This window comes from Rhineura floridana, chromosome 5 (assembly GCF_030035675.1).
Source record: "Rhineura floridana isolate rRhiFlo1 chromosome 5, rRhiFlo1.hap2, whole genome shotgun sequence".
In the NCBI taxonomy this organism is placed as follows: Eukaryota; Metazoa; Chordata; class Lepidosauria; order Squamata; family Rhineuridae; genus Rhineura; species Rhineura floridana.
In genome coordinates, this window is record NC_084484.1 from 75415592 (window position 1) to 75436878 (window position 21287).

Below are 21287 nucleotides of genomic sequence, written 5' to 3' on the forward strand. Positions count from 1 at the left end.
GATAGTGTGGTGGCAGCTACTACAGTTAGACCCCTACAGCAAGGCCTCATAGGCCTACTCTCACTGGTCTACATTAGAAAGTCATTCCAGAAAAGTTCTAAGTGTAACAAGAGCGTGATGTCACTGATTCAGAGCTTGGAAATTACTTTTTTGAACTACAACTCCCATCAGCCCAATCCAGTGGCCATGCTGGCTGGGGATAATGGGAGTTGTAGTTTTAAAAAGTAACTTTTCCAAGCTCTGCACTGATTTGGGTTCATGACAGAACCCCCACGGTGAAAGAACTATGCCTGCTTTACCGTTCTTGAAAGTAAAATCCTTTGATACTTTTATTTAATAGTGCATTTTATCATTCATTGTTTTAAAAAGCTACATCACAGGATGTATGGAAGAGACAAATTTTACCCAAGGGGTTTAAAGTCTGAAAAGACATAGTACACACAGGATTATGAAGGAACAGAGATTGTGTGAGAAGCATATTGTTTGGGAACGTCACATATACAGGGCAATTTCGATGCAAGTTTTTTGTGCATATATTATTTTTAAGAAATGGAGATTGATGTTGGGTGGAACACATTTATGGATGAATATATGCAAAAGTGATAGGGACCAGGAACAGACTGATCCATCTGTCTCTACTAATAAGACTTCTGCTGCAAAATGACCTTTGTCCTCAAATCTCTGGATACATCCAAAGGACATTAAACATTGGAAGTTATGTTTGCTCTTTCCATGAACCTTTTGATGAGAATTGAATTTGGGGTGTGTACTTATGAGCACGCTTATCAAGGGAATTGCCAAAGGAAAACAAGCAAAGTACATAAGTTTCTTCTCTCCTTGTTCTTTGATAATCAGCATTAATTGCTAGATAAAACAGGGACAGAGTCTCAAAGAGGGGCCTGAGAGAAATGGAGGCAGTTCATAAGGGGGTGAACCGTTCGTCATCTGCTGCTATGTAGACTCCATTAATCTGGCCAGCTTTGAAATCCAAGGTATCACAAGGAATTCCATTTTCCACTGCAATGGCTGTTTCACATTTATCTTCTAAACCTTCTGTTTCTTCAGGCTCCTTATTGTGTCTGAAAAGAGAAATTAATTGTCATCAAGATGCATGACCTGAGAAACATGAAATAAATATAATTTCAACCTACCTAAACTCAGTTTAGAACCAAACTAGAAATGACAGGCTAACAAAAAATCCATGATATAGCTCTTTCTGGACCATACTACTTCAGAAAACAGACTAGAGGTAGTGCTGGTGACCCATTAAAAAAAATCAGTCCAATCCAAATTCTGTACATATAAAATTGGTGGACTGGGAGGACGACTAGGACCCTTCTTCCTGAGCATGCTGATTTTCCACATATAAAGATGCTGTAAATATGCAGTCTTCCATTGGCACTTTGCATGGTGAAGTCCAGAAAGGAATATAGTACACAATAGTTCTGAATATGTGGTTCAGAACCTACAGTGTGGTGGAAGAGATGTAAGGCTTGTACAATGCAGAAAAAAATATTAAAAGCCAACTGCAAGAAGGAAATTAAAGGACTGTTTGAAGGACAAATTTCTCCGCTTCTGACTTGAACTATCAATGAGTGAAAGAAAAACAAAGGAAAAACACTAAGGCTGCAATGTTTAGTCAATTAACAGGATAGCTCAAAGGTCAGGGATGATGGGAGGTGGGAGTCCAACAACTTTGTCAGTTCATTTCTGGGCCCAATTCAATGTGCTCACATTAAAGTCCTAAATGACTTTGGCCCCACATATCTCAAAGACTACCTCCTTTCCTACAGACCCTCGTGGGTGAGAAGATTGGCAGAGGGGGCTCTCTTGATCATTCTGCCAGCCTCTGAAATTCAGGGGATTGAGGCCCAGGAAAGGGCATTATCTATAGCACTGGCAGACTAAGCTGTGGAATTCCCTTCTCACAGAGGTGTGTCTGGTGCCTGCCTTGTATAGCTTTTGTCACATGTTGAAGATGCACCTCTTTACTCTGGCCTCACCCCATTCTTCTGATTGTAAATTATTTTAACTGATTTTAATCTTGTATGTTTTTATTGCTATAACCTATCCTGGGAGCTTATGGTGAAGAGCAGGTAAGAAATGCATAAATAACAACTGCAACAACAATCCAATAAATAATAACTTCTCATCCCTGATCTAAAGGGTTCTCCAGTTTAGAACTATTATTTTTACTCAAAGCAAATGTATTGTATGTAGATTTAAGTAATTAATTTATTGATTAAAACACACATGATTAACTGTAAGATTTGTTAATTGGGTGACAGCCCCAGAAAATACTTTAAAAGTATAACCCAGCAGTGGACCAGACGGGAGGTGCTCTCCCTCTCCTCCCCACAGTGCCCCATAACAGGAAGCCAAGTAGTGCAGGTGATTGGTAGGTCAGCCAGATGGCAGGCAAATCTAGAGTGTTGCCTGGCTCTGCAAGGAGGAAGAGGAGGACCATCCCACCGTCTCTTCCCTCCCCCAAAGGAACTCCTGGTAAATGGGGACCTTTGGCCTGCTCTGTGAGTACTGTACAAGAGAGACAAACATATCCCTCATGTATTATCTTTACTAATGTAACATAGGACAACTCTTAGCTGAGTACCAGAGGACAAACAAGAATAAGGGACTGTTGCTTTCGTACCCCATATCTGAGTTTCCAGAGGGATTTGCCTGGCCACCATTGGAAGCAGGAAGGTGGGTTAGGTGAACATATGGCCTGATCCAGCAGAACATTGCCCATGTTTAAACAACTGAGATTCTAGCATATTTGTCAACCTCTCATCAATATAAAACTGAGCTTTATTTACAGTTAAAACTTTCTTTCTTGTTTCTGTCACAACACATTCTTTCATTTGTTAATTCTACATATGTCTTTACACAATTTGTTTTCTAGATTAGCCCACCTCTGATACAATTATAGTAAAAGCCTTCCCAAAATGTTACCATTGGTCCACCTTCACTACCAGGAACAAGTTAACAATCTCTGTTCAGGTTATTTCCAGATTGATTTTTGACCTTGGGGACCATGGATTCTTAGACAAAGACCCAACCCATGTCATATATGATGCAGCATTAGCAGCTTAGGGGAGATAACAAACTCAAAGGTCAGCTATAGCACTTTTTCAGCTCCATAATACATACTGTAACAAACTCAGTCAGGACTTGTATAACGGCAATATTAACTGTCATAAAAGTATATTGTTCTATTGCAAATTCTTGGATGGTGAGATTTGCTAAAAATAAATGGCAGGGGGGGCTTCTCCTCACTTGCAACAGACTTTGGACAACCTCATCTTCAGAAGCATTGTCCACTTGACTGCCTTCACTTTCATGTCACCCACAAATGGCCCATGACCATTCATCCATTGATGGCACATCCACATTCACTGCAATCTCCAGTGAGGTGTCCAGTGCAATGTCTGCTGCACCATCATGGCATCAGTTTCAGTTGATGCAGCCTGATGATGTGGACAAGGTGACAATATGGCCAACGTGTTTTCTCAACCTTTGCCCCTCTGGGCTTATTGATGAGGGGGTATGACCAAGTGGATCAGGATGTGCTTAACACATCCTTGTGGAAGGGAGTGGTCCCAGCCATCTTGAAAGAGCCCACCCTGGCTGGACCTACTGGTTTATGACAGCTACTGCCTGGTTGTAAATACCTGCTTTTGGCAGAAGGTGATTGAGAGGATTGTTCCACAACAATTACGAATTCTCTTGGATGAAATTGATTATCTTGACCTATTCCAATTCAGGTTCAGGTGTGGTTATGGAACTGACTCAGCCTTGGTTGCCCTAATGAATTACCTTTATCTTACTTGATCTTTCAGCAGCTTTTGATACCACTGACTACTGCAGTGGTTCCCAACCTGGGGGCCGGGACCCCCAGGGGGGCCGTGAACAGTAAAGAAATGAATTATTTATTAATTTTTTTAAAAAGTCTTCACTCCTTCTACACTGTCTGCTTTCCACTGCTGCTGCAGATGACGCCTCCCCCTTGCTCCAAACAAGAGGGGAGGCCTTTTGCTAAAGCGCCAGAGCTTCTTTGAGGCGCACTAAGGGCAGGCATCTGCCTATAAAATACATGGCAGATGCCAAAGGAGGCTGAGGGTGGAGCTACCAGGAAGAAGAGGGGATTACTATCAATGATTCCTGTCTCCTTGCACTGCTGCTACTGGCAACACCCTTACTTAGAATGAGAGGAGAGGGCTTTTTGTGAAGCAAAAAGAAGCAAGCCCTGCAAAGAAAGGCTGCTTTCCCCCTTCCTTCCTGGCAGCCAGCCTGCCTCCCTGGGGTCACAAAAAAATTTCAGCTTATAAAGGGGGTCCCGTGCTCATAAAGGTTGGGAACCACTGGACTATTGCATCCTCCTGAACCAGCTCTGTGAAATGAGCACAGGGATCACTGCATTCCGGTCTTATCTCTGGGGTCAGTTTCACAGAATAACATTGGATGATTACCTCCCCTGGTAGCTGTAGTGGAGTTCCACAGGTACTATCTTGTCCCTAATGCTATTTAACAGGTACATGAAGCCACAGGGACATTTGGGGCAAGGAGTTATCAGTATGCTGATGAAACAGCTCTATTTCTCTGCAACACCTGAATGAGGAGAGACCGTACAAGGTCTAGACTAGTGCCTGGACTCGATGGTGGGTTAGATGAGGGCCAAAATCTGATGCCTGGCACAACAGAGGTGCTAGACTTAAACGATTTTCGTATAGATAACATTACGATCTCTCCACTACTATGGTCTGATCATCATCTGATTCGATTTAAATTATCAGCATCATTTTCGTCTCCCAGGATTATGCCTCCTACTAAACTATACCGCCCTAAAAGATTATTAGATCCTGATACGTTTATAACCAAGCTTAAAAATTATACAAGCCCGTCTATGGGAGTGCACATTGATATCGTGACCAACTCATGGAACAATATGATGACTGAGATAGTGGATGCAATAGCTCCTCTCCGTCCACTGAAAACAACCAGATCTAAATCCGCCCCTTGGTTTTCGAGTGATCTTTTGAAAATAAAACGTTCCTATCGATGTCTAGAAAGGCGTTGGCAAAAGACAAAAAGTCCATCTGATCGAATACAAGCAAAGAAATTTGCCAAATTCTACGCCTCAGCCAGACTAACAGCCCAAAGATGTTTTTATTCGACAGCAATTGCCTCACCGGGAAACCAACCAAAAGAACTTTATCACATAGTAAATGGTCTTCTGCATCCGCCTCAATCTGCTTCCCACTCAGTTTATTCCCAGGCCCGTTGCCAGGAATTTGCCACATTCTTTGAGGCAAAGGTTGAACAGATCCAATCTATCTTAGATCATACGGAGGTGACAGACGCAAATACTGTCATATCAGAAACGGTCTGCCCTTCCGTCTTTTCCACTTTCCAACTTGTTCTCCCGGATGACATTCCTCAGTTTCTCAGCAGAATGAATCCAACTACCTGTTTACTTGATCCATGCCCCTCCTGGCTTATAAAAACATCAAAAGCTGAATTGGCAAATTGGCTTAGTATAATTGTTAATTCTTCTTTACAACAAGGCCGCTTACCTGAATGTCTGAAAGAAGCTATTGTTATACCACTATTAAAAAAACCCTCTCTTGATCCCACAGTGCTTAATAATTTCCGACCGGTGTCCAACTTGCCTTTCCTGAGTAAAGTCATCGAAAGATCCGTAGCTACACAGCTACAAACGTTCATTGACACCATCGACTGCTACGACTCCTTACAATCAGGTTTCAGGCCAAATCATGGGACAGAAACAGCCTTAGTCGCATTAATTGACGACCTTCGGCTAGAATTAGATAAGGGTAATCTGTCACTACTAGTTCTATTAGATTTATCAGCCGCTTTCGACACTATCGATCATGACATCTTGCTAGGTCGTCTCTCGGAAATTGGACTTAAAGGCATGACCCTACAGTGGCTCCGCTCCTTCTTAGAAGGCAGACTTCAAAAAGTTGCCCTCGGGGATTACTGTTCAGAACCCTGGCCTTTAAGATATGGCGTTCCACAGGGCTCTGTCCTATCCCCGATGTTATTTAACATTTATATGAGGCCTCTAGGCAAGATCATTCAAAAATTTGGAATTCATTACCATCAGTATGCGGACGATACACAGCTTTATTGCTCTTTTTCACCAAATGACAAAGAGGCTATTCTTCCTCTTAACTTATGTCTCACGGCAATTCAGAATTGGATGACCAGAAACAAATTGAAGTTAAATCCAGAAAAGACAGAGGTCATCCTGATTGGAAAAAGTTCTCCTCAAGAAACTGAATTTTTATCATCACTGAATGGAATACTACTCCCGCTGAAGACTCAAGTCCGTAGCTTGGGCATAATTCTGGACTCAAATTTGACCTCAGAACCTCAAGTTGCGGCTGTCTCAAGAGCTGCATTTGCCAAATTAAAGCTGGTCCGCCAACTGCAACCATTTTTAGGAATGGCTGATCTAAGAAAAGTAACCCAAGCCTTGGTAACTTCGCGGCTGGATTATTGTAATTCCTTGTATGTTGGACTCCCGATTAGATCGCTTTGACTGCTCAAATTGGTACAAAGAGCAGCGGCAAGGATGATCACAAGAACTGGCCCTCGGACCTATACCACGCCTCTTCTATATCATCTACACTGGCTCCCCATAGAACTTCGACACCAGTTTAAGTTACTGGTTCTAACGTTTAAAGCCCTACATGGATTAGCACCGGCGTATTTAGCGAACCGTCTCTTTAAATTTAAAACCCATCGACCCATGAGATCAAGTGCCGAATACACCCTTAGGGTTCCATCAACTTTTACCATCCGCCAAATGGCCGTTAGAAAACAAGCTTTTTCTGTCGCAGCACCTACCTTTTGGAACAATCTACCACTTGAGATACGGCTCTCTCCCTCCCTTATGGACTTCCGTCGTCGGACCAAAACTTTTTTATTTTATCAAGCTTTTAATTGTTAAAGGGAAATGTCTCTGACTTTTTAGTAATTATTGTTATACTTTGTTTGATTCTGTACTAATGAATTATTTTACTTTGTTCACCGCTCTGAATTTGGATTTTCTGAACTAGAGCGGGATATAAATCTGTAAATAAATAAATAAATAATATGGGTGAGATGTTCCCGAGTCTGGATAACTGGTCAGTTCCCTCTTTTGGATAGTTTTGAACAGGTTCATAGTCTAGGAATGCTCCTGGATCCCTCTCTTATCACAAGAGGCCCAGATAACCTCAGTGGCTAGGAATGCCTTTTACCAGCTTTGGTTAGTAAGACAGTTACTATAATTCCTAGACCAGTATAATCTGACCACTGTTGTCTAAATGCGTGTTCTATGTGGGGTTGCCCTTGAGATTGACCCAGAAGTTGCAGCCACAGCAGAATGCATTGGTTTGACTGCCCACTGGGACAGAATATCACCGTGATATTACACCACTGTTGCATTAGCTGCCAATTAACTTGATTTATTTATTTATTTATTGCATTTGTACACCGCCCCATAGCTGAAGCTCTCTGGGCAGTTTACATCAATTAAAAACATTAAAAACAATATACATATTTAAAACACATTTTTAAAAAGCAATTTAAAAACACATGCTAAAATGCCTGGGAGAAGAGGAAAGTCTTGACCTGGTGCCAAAAAGATAAGTGTTGGCGCCAGGTGCACCTCGTCAGGGGATCATTCCATAATTTGGGGGCCACCACTGAGAAGGCCCCCTCCCTTTTTGACAGCCTCCCAGCTTCCATCCAAGTAGGCACCCGGAGGAGGACCTTGGATGTTGAGTGTAGTGTATGGGTGGGTTCATGTCGGGGGAGGCATTCCATCCGGTATTGTGTTCCTAAGCCGTGTAAGGCTTTATAGGTTAAAACCAGCACCTTGAATCGAGCTCAGAAACATACAGGCAGCCAATGCAAGCGGGCCAGAATCGGTTTTATATGTTTGAACCATCTGGTCCCTGTTACCAATCTGGCCACTGCATTTTGCACAAGCTACAGTTTCCAAACCATCTTCAAAGGCAGCCCCACGTAGAGCGCATTGCAGTAATCTAGCTTGGAGATTACCAGAGCATGGACAACTGAAGCCAGGTTATCCCTGCCAGATAGGGGCGTAGCTGGGCCACCAACCGGGGTTGGTAGAAGGCACTCCGTGCCACCAGGGCTTCCTAAGCCCCATCATCATCATCTTGTGTATGGATGGTGTCCTTTTGGCTACATAGGGGTCAGTATTCAGAAACTTGAGATTGCTCTTAGTGTATATAATGTGAAATGTTATTATATGACAAATTGATCACTCACCCCCCGTTAAGAATTTTTCTGTCCTACCAGTCCTACTAGAAAGAAAATAGAATTTCTTCATTTTCCATTTGAGACATTATTGGGCCTTCTCTGTTGCATGATTCTCATGCATGTGTTTTTAAATTGTTTTTAATTTTTTTTAATTGTGTTTTTTAAATTGTTCTTGTGTTTTAAAATATGCATATTTCTTTTTATTGTTCTAACTGCTGTAAACCACTCAGAGAGCTTCGGCTATGGGGCAGTATATAAATGTAATAAATAATAATAGTAATAAGTGACAGAGACGGTTCTAGGAGAACCCCCAAGCTATGAACCTGCTCTTTCAGGAGAAGTGCAACCCCATCCAGGACAGGTTGGACATCCACCATCCGGTCAGAAGAACCACCCACTAGCAGCATCTCAGTCTTGTCTGGATTGAGCCTCAGTTTATTAGCCCCCATCCAGTCCATTGTCGCAGCCAGTCACTGGTTCAGCACATTGACAGCCTCACCTGAAGAAGATGAAAAGGAGAAATAGAGCTGCGTGTCATCAGCATACTGATGGCAACGCACTCCAAAGCTTCAGATGACTGCACCCAACGGTTTCATGTAGATGTTGAACAGCATGGGGGACAGAACTGACCCCTGTGGAACCCCATACTAAAGAGTACAGGGTGCCGAGCAATGTTCTCCAAGCACCACCTTCTGGAGCTGACCCACCAAGTAGGAGCAGAATCACCATCATGCAGTGCCTCCCTCTCCCAACTCAGCCAGTCTTCTCAGAAGGATACCATGGTCAGTGGTATCGAAAGCCGCTGAGAGATCCAGGAGAATCAAGTCACATTCCCCCTGTCTCTCTCCCGACAGAGGTCATCATACAGACCAAGGCTGTTTCTGTGCCAAAACCAGGCCTGAAACCTGACTGAAATGGATCCAGATAATTGGTTTGATCCACAAGTGTCTGGAGCTGGCCTGCCACCACTCGTTCAAGGACCTTGCCCAGGAATGGAACATTTGCTACCGGCCTATAGTTATTAAGATTTTCTGGGTCCGGGAGGGTCTCTTCAGGAGTGGTCTCACTACCGCCTCTTTCAGGTGGCCAGGGACCACCCCCTCTCACAGAGAGGCATTAATCACTTCCCTGGCCCAGCTGTCTGTTCCATCCCTGCCAGCTTCTATTAGCCAAGAAGGGCAAGAATCCAGCATAGAAGTGGTTGCACGAACCTGTCCATGCACCTTGTCAACGTCCTCAAGCTGCACCAACTGAAAGTCATCCAAGAAATCGGGACAAGGCTGTGATTGATTCACCTGCTATAACACTGGAGTCTAAGTCCTGGCGGATGCTAAAGATTTGATCCTGGAAGTGCCTAGCAAATTCATTACAGTGGGCCTCAGATGGTTCTACCATGTCCTTGGGGCCAGCGTGTAATAGCCCCCGGACAATTCTGAAGAGCTCAAGGTACTGGTACTGATGTACAAAGCCCTATAAAGCTTGGGACCAGGGACCTAAGTGATTTTCTTATCCCTTAATACTGTATACCCAACCGATCACTACACTGTGCATGAGAGGGTGTCCTATAGATACCATCTCATCAGGAGGCGTATTCCAAACGATGTGAGAATCAAGCATTTAGCGTGGCAGCAACTAACATTTCGAACTCTCTCCCATTACATATGAGAATAGGTGCTGTCTTGACTGTCTTCCGCAGCTGTTGAAGACCTTCCTCTTTCAATAAGCCTTCTAGATTGAGATTTTTATCCTATTCAAGTATGAAAGAATCTGTCAAATTTTGGTTCTCTCTGCTTCTCATTTTTCCAACCTTAAATTAGGTTCTCCACAGTTTTGCTGCAATTTGCAATTTTATTTTAAAAATCCTCATGAAAATTCTTCAGCATTTTAATGCAAATTTCACCTAACATGCAAATTTTTGTATGTAGTTTTACTAGCATAATGCATTTTTGTATGATATTTTCACTAGTATGTTCATGTTTATGCACTTTCCCCTAATATATGCATGTTTGTAAATACTGATTGCAGAACTGCATCACAAAATTAAAATAACTGCAAATATCAAAGGATGGCTGTGTTTCAGCTATCATATTGTTTCAGAAAATATGATTTTGGTAAATTCAGCTTTAAATGCAAACTGATTGAATTTCTCCTCCATCCGTTCTAGTTGGTATTTGTATTGGACTTCAAATTGTTTTTACATATGTAATTGCTTTAACTGTTTTTAAATATGCAATTGTTTTATATATGTTTTTATTGTAATTTGAAATTGCTGTGAGATGCTTCATAAGAAGTGATCCATAAAAATAAAATAATAATAATAATAATATTCTCATGCTTGCTACGTAATTCAGTAATCTGAATATGTTCTATTATTAGCAGCATTAGGGCTCATTCATACTGTATTTTCTTAACACAGCAAAGTTGTCTTGAGATGCCAGTAGCACACACTGAATGTATCTTATGAAAATGGCTTGAGAACAAACAGACCTTGCATATAGTAAGGATGTGCTTGAATTTCACAAAATTTGAATTTGACACTAGATTTCTTATTTATTCATGCTTTTTTTTGTCCTCGGGGATCAGGCTTTTTCTAGCAGTTTTCGGCAGCTGAACCAGATTTTTTTTAAAAAACAATATCGAGATTAATATCGATATGTCCCTCAAATATTGATATTAATATTGATATTTCATTAAAATATTGATATTTTTAAATCTATGAAAATATCAATATTTTAAGAATATTAATATCAAGATTTTTACAGAAAAAATGTGAATTGGTAATCATAGCAAATAGTGAACTGTAATCCCTGACAAAGTGGTAACGGAAAGAAGTTCAACAGAGCGAGAATCAAACTGGCACCAAAATGCAGATCCCATCCCTAGCATATAGACAGGCAGACAGATATAGTTATAATGGCAGTTTCCTAGCATATTGATTGCTCACATTGAGCTCCTAGTGTGATAAAAGCTTCCATTCCTGTTAGGAAGTACTTCAACGCCAGTCATCCCTGACCATTGTCTATACTGGATGGGGCTGATTGGAACTGGAGTCCAGCTATATGTGGAAAGTCACAGGTTAGCCACCCCTGCCTAGTACACACATGCTGGACAACCAGCATCACAAGGATCCTGCCTGGTGGAGGACTGATGCAATTCACTACTCATTCACGTGCTATTGTCCTCATCAAGAGAGATATTTTCTCCCATTAAAGTCTACTGCCTGTGCACAGCAAAAGGATGATCACAGGGAGTGTGTCATGTGATGAAAGTGTCAAAACCTCCAAGTAGCTCAGCCAATTCAACCTTGCTGATATCTCCCTCTTGTTCCTTAGTGGCTCTGGTTTGGGTATCATCTAGTCAGCACTCACATGTGTTCACTTTTAAAAGTGATAGGTACCAAAGTATTGAGTCAGGAAGTGTTAGATGGTGCCTCTTTGATCAGTAATGATGTAGCGCTAGAGAATCTGAAGCTGACTCCTTTCCTTGTGACAGGGCAGATGTCAACTCTCTAATTAGTTATACACTGCTGCACAAATGAGATGCTATACATCTGTGTGTGCAGGTTAAAAGAGAATCATCCTCAAGAGAAACTGATGGTTAAAAATGTCTATTGCCTTTCTATAATAAATGTGACCAACAAGAGCATCCCCTTTAACAGTAGTGGATTGTGTGGGGGGGCACTTACCTGACCTCCCAGCAGCTGATTTGCTGCTGCTCACCAGAAGGAAGAGTGGGAGGGGCAAGGCAGCAGGAAGACTGGCGCTGTGCAAACACACTTGCAGGATCACCATATTGGCTCTCCTGGTGCATTTGTACAGCACTGACCTCCCTATCACCTTGCCCCTCCCACTCTCCCAGTAAGCAGCAGTGACCTTATTGCCGGAAGGTTAGGCAAGTACGTGCCAGTACCCTACCCCACCATCTGCTACTGCACTTTAGCCTATCTCCTCCTGCATCCCGTCCTCCAGCTCAGGATGGTGAGAGAAGCCTAATTCTGTATCACATCACTTTCTAAGGTGTTAGTATATGGGAGAGGGTTTTCTCCATTGTGGCACATAGGCTATGGGACTCACTGCCCCAGGAACTCTGGCTGGCCTTCTCTCTGACAGTATTCAGATGCCAAATAAAAATGTTTTCTTCTCCTCTGCTTATGGCATGTCTAATTCTTGAATTTTTATTATCCTTTGACTTTTTGGAAGTCGCTTTCTTTTCTATTTTTGTATTTTATTTTTTAACTTTTAAAAATTGACCTGTTGGTTCTAAATTATCAGTTAGGTGCCTTGAAGTCCCAATGATGAACTGGAAAGGGATCCTTACCATTTTAAGCACCCCTCCCCCCAAAACACCCTATGGTTCATTGAGCTTTGTAATCCTGGATTAATGCAAAACAGAAAAACATAAGATGCTCACCTCTTGTGTTGATAGATTCCTGATATTATAAGGAAAACAATTCCAACCACAATGATGCAAAGAACAATACCAAATACGATCAGCCATGTTGGCACAGAGCGCTCAGTTGGTGGAGCTAAAGTTGATGACATTTCCAAGAACTGCAATGTGTCATCATTCAGTAAAAAGGCACTGTTTATTCGGTTTCTTTTCATCCTTAAAAGAGATACAAAGTATGACATGTTCATTTTTCTTTAATTAGTGGCTTTAGTTGTTTTTTATTTTCAATATTAACCATTACATACTTAAAGATTTTATCAAAATGATTATATGTAAAGATATTTGACCAGATTCAACACCATTCTGCTGGGTGCAATAGGACTTCCTCTCCTCACCACAGTTGTCCCTGCCTGTCAGTCTGTTTTGAACGGTCTCCCTCCCTCCAGAACATATTTTGAGGGTGGGCTGCAGGATGAAGTCACATTTGTGCAAGTGTAAGTCTGTTGTGTAAGCAGGTTGATACTGTTGGATGTTACCTTAGGGATTGTGTGTGCGTGTATACCGACAGAAAAATGACACACAAAATCTGAATTCATAGCTTTGCTTTTATCTAATAAAAGACATTATATTTCTCTCTCTTCATAATAATATGAATCTCTGTTCCTTTGAGCCTTAACTTCTTTCTAATGTATTGGATCATGGAGACCCACTTCTGTACATTATTTTTATAGTTTATGGTATTCTTTAACTTAGCTATCAGTTTTATAATTCCTATCTGTTCCCAAAGTTTCCACTATAATTCCATTTTAGAGAGACTCAGATTACTTCATGTTTTTGCATATATATTTTTTCTGATTAGTAAGAATATAAAGAACTGAAGTTTTTTTCCCAACTGATACACTATCTTTGATATAATTTAATAGACATACCACTGGGTCTAAATGTCATCTTATTTTGTATATTTCCCCAGTTAGTATGGCATGTTTTCACAACAATTGTAAATATCTCAGATCAGGTGATTTCTAATGTGTTGAATGTGCCGGATGGATTAACAGGATAATGAACTGGCCTGATCTGGCCTCAGTTATTCATGCACTTGTCACTTCTAGGATAGATTATACTAAACAGCTACCTTTGAAGATTATTTAGAGGTGTCTACTGGTCCAGAATACAGCTGCAGGGTTCTGACAGGAGCTTCCCATTCAGACCATATTACACTGATCAGCTTCATTGGCTATCACTTTGCTTCTGGGCTCAATTCAAGGTGCTTGGCTCTGATCACTAAAACTCTAAATGGTTTGAGATGAGAATATCTCAGGAACCATATCCTCACACGTGGACCTGTCCTGGATCTCCACTTCACTTCCACATCGAATACCCTCTTTTAGGTCCGCTGCATGTGCCCTGTACTGAGCCATCCCCAAATCTTCTTGGGATGATTGGGGGAAAACCCAGAACAGATGTAGGGCATAAGAGGGAAGGACATATTTCCTTGCACATTTCATTGTACAAGGAAAAATCCTTGTGCTGATGGACCGCTCAACATAACACTACATTGAATCAATGAATACAAACCATAATGTATATGCTGCTGCCTTTAACTACTGTTTATTTTAACTTCTTGTAAATTTGATCTATTAGTCTGTATTTTATTGTATTCTGAATTATTTTGATTTTATGTAAGCCACCCTAATCATCCTATAAAAAGGCAGGGTGATGATATATATTTTTTCCTGAACCAGTATACATGGAACAGGTAACAGCAAAGGGAATAATCAAGTACAAATGAGTGGTATGAATTTTTGTGTATGTTGCATTCATTTTAGGAACTTGTGGGGAAGCTATCACTCCCATCCATCACTTTGGAAATAAAGTGCATATTTTTGCAGGCATAGTGCTGCCTTCTCAAGGAAAATGTCACATTTATCAGAGAAAATGCACATGGGACTCAGAACAGAAACACTGTGTTATAGGTTAATTATGTACAAACCCTAGATGAGAAATTCCATTTCCCACTCTTTCTGAAGCAACAGATTTCCATAGAAAATTTATCTACCTATCGCTATATTAGCTGGATTTATTGTATAGCCATTCCTTCAACACCAGTTTTTGTTCTCAGATGCAATGTGTTGTAGGCGTTATACTTTTGAGGCCCCATAAACATTTAATCCCTAGCATGTTTTTTGTCCTATGTTGAACTGCATAATGCATAACAAAAAGGGCCAGACAGTGCTTTGTGCATTAATATGCTATGGAAATGGGGAAAAGATAAGGATTACGCTTGCCTTAGATGCATCCGACATGAACTCTCTGCCATCGCTAAGGTGATAACACTGCGCCTCTTCCTGTGGTCTGGGCAGTGTGAGCTGAGTTGTGGCAGGAAAGAAGCCTCTAAATTGAGAGCCAGTGTGGTGTAATGGTTAGGGTGTTGGACAACAACCTGGGAAACTGGAGTTCAAATCCCTACTCAGCCATGAAGCTCACTGAGTGACCTTGGGATAATCACTGTATCTCAGCCTAACGTACCTCACAGAGCTGTTGTGACAATAAAATGGGGAGGAAAGAACCATGTACACCACCATGAGCTCCTTGGGCAAAAACCGGGATAGAAATGTAATAAAAAAATTAATAGGGCTGGCTTGGTGGTATATGAAAGCACCAGTGCTTGCATTACAAGGACCTTGGCCTCCTTACCCTTTTCTGTGGCCACAGTCAAGTTAGGTACTGGTTTTAGAATGCTCAGGAGGCATGGCTTAGTTAAAATTGGGGCAAGGGGCTTGTGGATTTCTTTAATACCCTCCTCTCTTTCCCCTTATAATTCAAGCACTGGGCAGTATTTCTATTAGTTCTTATCTGTCCTTTAGCAACAGGGGTTAACAGTACCATAATGAATATTAAAAATCATGTATCATGGCTACAGGTAGTAGACAACAGTTTAGGTCCAAGGCGCTAGAACATCATGCCACTGATGAAGAAAGAGACTTGTGGTAAATCTGCTTATATGTAGTGTGCATGCTTCACTTCGTTCAATATCCAAGGCCCTCCTCCGGGTACCAACTCATCAGGATGCCCGGAGGATTGTTATTAGATCTAGGGCCTTTTCTGTGGTGGCCCCCGAACTGTGGAACAGCCTACCTGTGGAGATACGCCTGGCGCCTTCGGTACTTTCTTTTAGGCGCCATGTTAAGACCTGGCTATACTCCCAGGCATTTTAATGTTCAATGTGTTTCATTTAATTTTTTTTTTCGTTTAACTTGTTGCTGATTTTATTGTAATTTTATTGTAATATTGTATTTTAATCTTGTTTTGTTCACCGCCCAGAGAGCTATTCGCTATGGGCGGTTTAAAAATGAAATAAATAAATAAAAATAAATAAATAAAAAGCAGCCAAACGAAGTGCATTCCATTGTTCTTACCATAGTCCAACAAATCAGTAATCTCCTTCCCCCGCCCCACTGCAGTGAAGCTGGTTTTGAGTTTCTCTGTTGAAATCAATTTAATCTGCTCATAAGTTTAAAAGTTAATATTTCCCAAAGAATGCATTCTCATTCATTGCCACATTCACATTTATTCAACTAGAGCCATTACACTTCTAAAAGATAACATGTTGTGTGTAGTGTTTTTTTTAAAGCGACGTTCAACAGCGAATTAATAACACACATATAATATCTATTTTCCACTGGCATCTTACAAAACCTTCATGGATTCCCGGCTTACAGACACTACCAATAACAAATTCCTCACACACAATAGACCATGGAGGTCACAAAATGGACTATTCTTCTTCCAAAAATAAGCCACTGAGGGTTATTTTTTTCCAGCTTAGAAATGTGATTTTTTTAAAATGAGGAAAAAGTACATTTTCACTGCGCTTTATATAAGCAGCAATTACAATGATCAGAGTCAAAGGGATATATTTACTGTTAAAAACATTGATAATGGGAAATTTACATGAACAACAGAGACTTGGGTGTGGAATTGGAAAACCCAGGCTTGAAATCCTGTTCCGTTATGAAGCTCCCTGAGTAGACTTGAGCACACCACTTTCTTGGAACCTAACCTACAACACAGGAGGCTGTAGATCTAACTCTGAGCAATGTCAACCAAAAATGAGATACGAACGCTACTAACAGACAATATGTTTGGTTAGAACAAAATTGGATGGCCAATGTGGTACCTTATTGCTGCTTCCACATCGCTCCTGGGAATAGTGGTTGCATTTGTGGATGAATCCGTGACCACGAACCAAAACGACACCCGATCTGTTACATTGCAGAGCAACACATTGGAAATTCTATTAATAGTTTAAGAAGAAGAAAGAGAAAAAAAGATGATCAACAAATAACAGATAATGACAATCAACGCCTAAGTAATCAAAAGAGAGGGGACAGAGCTCAAGATTATCTGGAAATCAAGCCCTCTCGCAAGTCTTGGTCTTGAATGCTCAAGACGACACTCTATTATTGCTTCTCACAGTCTATGGCTGGGGCCTAGCACTGAAGACAGGCTATGGAGCAATCATGACAAGATCTGTCTCACACTAGACTCAGGAAGACAATGAACTACCATTAGGTTGATCTATCATCTTTCTTCCTTACAACTTAGGACTTGTCCTGGAGACCTGTTTATGGAGCATTCTTCCTAACGTACTTGCACAAAGCTTTATGAAGGCAAGACTATGACCAGTCTTTGTTAAGCCTTTGTTCTCATTTGCATGCAGGAGGGTTGTTCAAGAATGAGCATTCATCCTGTTTTGCTTGTGTTTTGTTTAACCATTAATCATTTGTTTATCCCACACTTTTCAGTGCATTCCTCATCAACTGCAAAAAGTCCTTAAAAAAAGTTTGTGCTAGGGCACCCTTTCCCAACCTTTGGGTCTCTAGACAATGCTGGACTACAATTCCCATCATTCCTGACCATCGGCCATGCTGGATGGGGCTGATGGGAGTTGATGTTCAACAACATCTGGGGCCCCAAAGGTTAGGAATGGCTGTGCTAGGGTGACAGAGTGCAAACCTAAATGTTCAGTATGTGGTAAATGCCTCCCACAAAATAGTGACAGTCTAGAGGCATCCTGAGGATTTCTGACTTCAGTTTTTGTTTTAACTAGACTAGGGATAGGTAGCTGGTGGTCTGAGGGCTCAATATGACTCTCCATTAGCTTCTCATCTGGCTCGCATGACAACTGATCCCATACTTCTTTTCCCCTTCCCAACAAAAGCGCTTTAGCTGCTTTCTCCCATGCAAGTGGTCAAGACGAGAAAAACGGAAGCAAGTAGCTAAGGCTCTGTCAGAGCCACTGCTGCTCATACTGGAAAGGAGGGGCTTAAAAAATCCTACCTGATCTTGGCTCATGTAGGAGACAATCTGTGGGTGGAGCCAATGTTGTTGGTCCTTCAGACCTTGATCCATACACAATATGGCTCCTGTCCTGAACTAAAAAGACTGGGGATACTAGAGTAATTCATTTTGTTCTGTTCCAGGTGACATCTTCTGGCCACTTAACAGCATCACAACATTGACTCAATTTATTTTTTATGCTTTATTTTGTATATTATGGATTATATTACAGATTCCATGTTTATGGTATTTTGGTAGCATCTACTCTAATAATTTTATCAGAATTAGAATGTGGAGTAGTCCATCATAATACCCACAAAAATTAAGGCATTGTTTGTAGATATTACAGGGACATGGAGGGAGATTTATTTATTTATTTATTAAATTTATATCCCACCTTTCCTCCCAAAGGGATCCCAAGGTAGTAATAAATACACACAGCAGGGTGGTCCAGTACACATTAACAATTCTATAGAATACCGATTTTGCAACAACAAAAAACCACACACCACCAATTGCTACCCAAAGCAGTTCACAAAGTAAAGCAAATTAAAATAGGCTACAAGGAGTAAAACATAAATCAACCCTGTGTCGACATAACATCATGTTGCAACAACAGGAGACTTCTGTGCATTTGTGGTGTAGACTACAATGTTGATTTTTACCACCAGACCCATAGCAAAATCTTATTCAATTTTTGTAAGGCTCTGGCCTAGTTTGTAGTTCCCCAGAGGCAACCACGGATCTACTGTGAAATTCTGGGTATTTCCACAATTCTTTGGCATTTCTATGAAAAGCACTGACTCGTACATTAACAATAATGGAACAGTTATATTTGCATCATGCCTACTAAACACAGTGGGTTGGATTCAGACCAAGTTAATGGCACTTAGGTTCTACTGGAACCAATGGAATTTAAGTTACTCATCATCATTATATTAACTTTCTACATTGATTTCAATTGGACTTCAGTGTAACCAATTTTGTCTAGACCCAACCAGGTGCACTTCAGGATTTAACATAACTAATCTGAATGAAAGTAAAGGTTCTTACTTATTGTCTGCTCCACAGAGTAACAGCTCTGACATACTAAATAAACATTTTAAACAAGTCACAGATTATGAAAACTGAAGCAACAAAAAACAAAGGCTATAGCAAATAAATTTTAATATAAGTAGCGTGTTGCCCTTTTTGAATGCCTGTGTGTGTGTTATGTGCCTTCAGGTCGATTATGACTTATGGAGACCCTATGAATCAGCTACCTCCAATAGCATTTGTTATAAACCACCCTGTTCAGATCTTGTAAGTTCAAGTCTGTGGCTTCCTTTATGGAATCGATCCATCTCTTGTTTGTTCTTACTCTTTTTCTACTCTGTTCTGTTTTTCCCAGCATTATTGTCTTTTCTAGTGAATCATGTCTTCTGATTATGTGATTTTCTTCTGAAATTCCTTGGTTTGTTCTGTTATCCAACATATGTTTGAAATATGATCTGTGGTACCTCTTTGCTTTCTAAATCCAGCTTGGATATCTAGCATTTCTTGCTCCATATATGGTAAGAGCCTCTTTTGTAGAATCTTGAGCATTACTTTACTTGCATGGGATATTAAGGCAATAGTTTGATCATTACTGCACTCCTTGGTATCCCTTTTTTTGGAATTGGGATGTATATGGAACGCTTCCAGTCTGTGGGCCATTGTTTTCTTTTCCATATTTGCCAACAACTTTTTGTCAAAATTCGGACAGATTCAGTCTCAGGAACTTGTAGCAACTCTATTGGTATGCCATCTATTCATGGTGATTTGTTTCTTCCAAGTATTTTAAGAGCAGCTTTCACCTCACATTCTAAAATTTCTGGTTCTTCATCATACAGTTCCTTCATGAATGAATCTGTCATCCTTGCATCTCTTTCATAGAGTTCTTCAGTGTATTGCTTCCATCTTCCTTTTATTTCATCTCAGTCAGTCAGTGTGTTCCCCTGTTGATTATTCAATATCCCTATTCTTGGTTTAAATTTCCCTTTAATTTCTCTAATCCTTTGGAACAGGGCTCTTGTTTTACCTTTTTATTATCTTCTATTTCTATACAATAACTATTGTAATCATTCTCTTTGTTCCTATGCACTAGTCGCTGTATAGTTGCATTTAGGGTTCTGACCCTGTTTCTATCTCCTTTTGCTTTCCTTCTCTCTTTAACCATTTTAAGAGATTCTTCAGTCATCCATTAAGGTCTTTCTCTCTTTTTAACTAGAGGCATTGTCTTTTCGCATTCTTCCCCGATGTCTCTGACTTCAATCCATTGTTCTTCTGGTTCTCTATCAATTAAGTTTAAAGCCTCAAATCTGTTCCTTATTTGACCTTTATATTCTTCTTGGATGTTATTTAACTTGTATTTTGGCATTATGATTGCTTTGTTCTTCTTCTTTAGCTTTACTCTGATTTTCTCTATTACCAGTTCATGATCTATACCACAGTCTGGTCCACAGTCTTCTCCATCTTCTGCTACCAATTATATAATCAATTTGATTCCTATACAGTAGGGCCCCACTCATATAGTGGGTTATGTTCCAGACCCCCGCCTAAAAGCGAAACCCACCGAAAAGTGGAACTCATTCAATAGAATGGTGCCCGACGCCCAAAAAATGCCGTAAAAGTGGAACAAGCACCATATGAGTGGACCCTTACTCTAACTGAAAGCCCCTGTGTTAGCAGAACGCTGTAAAGCGGGCTGCTGAAAAGCGGGGCCCTACTGTATTGACCATTTGGTGATGTCCATGTGCCATCTTTTTGGTAGCTCAAAAAATGTGTTTGCAAGAAACAAATTACAGGCATACCCCGCTTTAACGTATGCAATGTACTGCTCTGCAATCGCCACTAGATGGCAGCAGCGTCATGCCATTAAGTGTCCATTATTGCAAAGCGCGTACGTTAAAGTGGGATATGGTGGAGTATGGAGCATGTACGTTATAGCGAGGCAACTTTAAGTGAAGCGACTTTAAGCGGGGTATGCCTGTATTGGCTTCACAGTATTCAATGTCTTTCTTCTGCTTCATTTCTATCTCCTAAGCCCCATTTTCCCACAATTTCTAGTTCTTCTCTGTTCCCTACTTTTGCATTCCATTTTGAACAACAGATTTATCATAAACATTCTCATGGGACAGTCCTTCAAACAATCACCTTTCCATTCTCATAGACATTTAATTTTATAAACATCCTCATAAATCTTATCTTCTTGGGTGAGTTACGTCTAGTAATTCTGAAAA

The 21287-nt window shown here is 40.7% G+C and overlaps 1 protein-coding gene across 1 annotated transcript in view; it reads right to left on the reverse strand.

Moving 5' to 3' along the window:
- Window positions 1–294: 294 nt before the first annotated feature.
- CLTRN (collectrin, amino acid transport regulator) overlaps window positions 295–21287 on the reverse strand; it is a 32266-nt gene continuing 11273 nt past the window's right edge. Inside the window, exons 5-7 of the mRNA XM_061629433.1 lie at window positions 16865–16981; window positions 12709–12903; window positions 295–1079 (exon numbers count right to left, since the gene is read on the reverse strand). Of these exons, the coding sequence (XP_061485417.1) occupies window positions 920–1079; window positions 12709–12903; window positions 16865–16981 (472 nt within the window). The 3' untranslated portion in view covers window positions 295–919. The remainder of the gene's footprint in view (window positions 1080–12708; window positions 12904–16864; window positions 16982–21287) is intronic.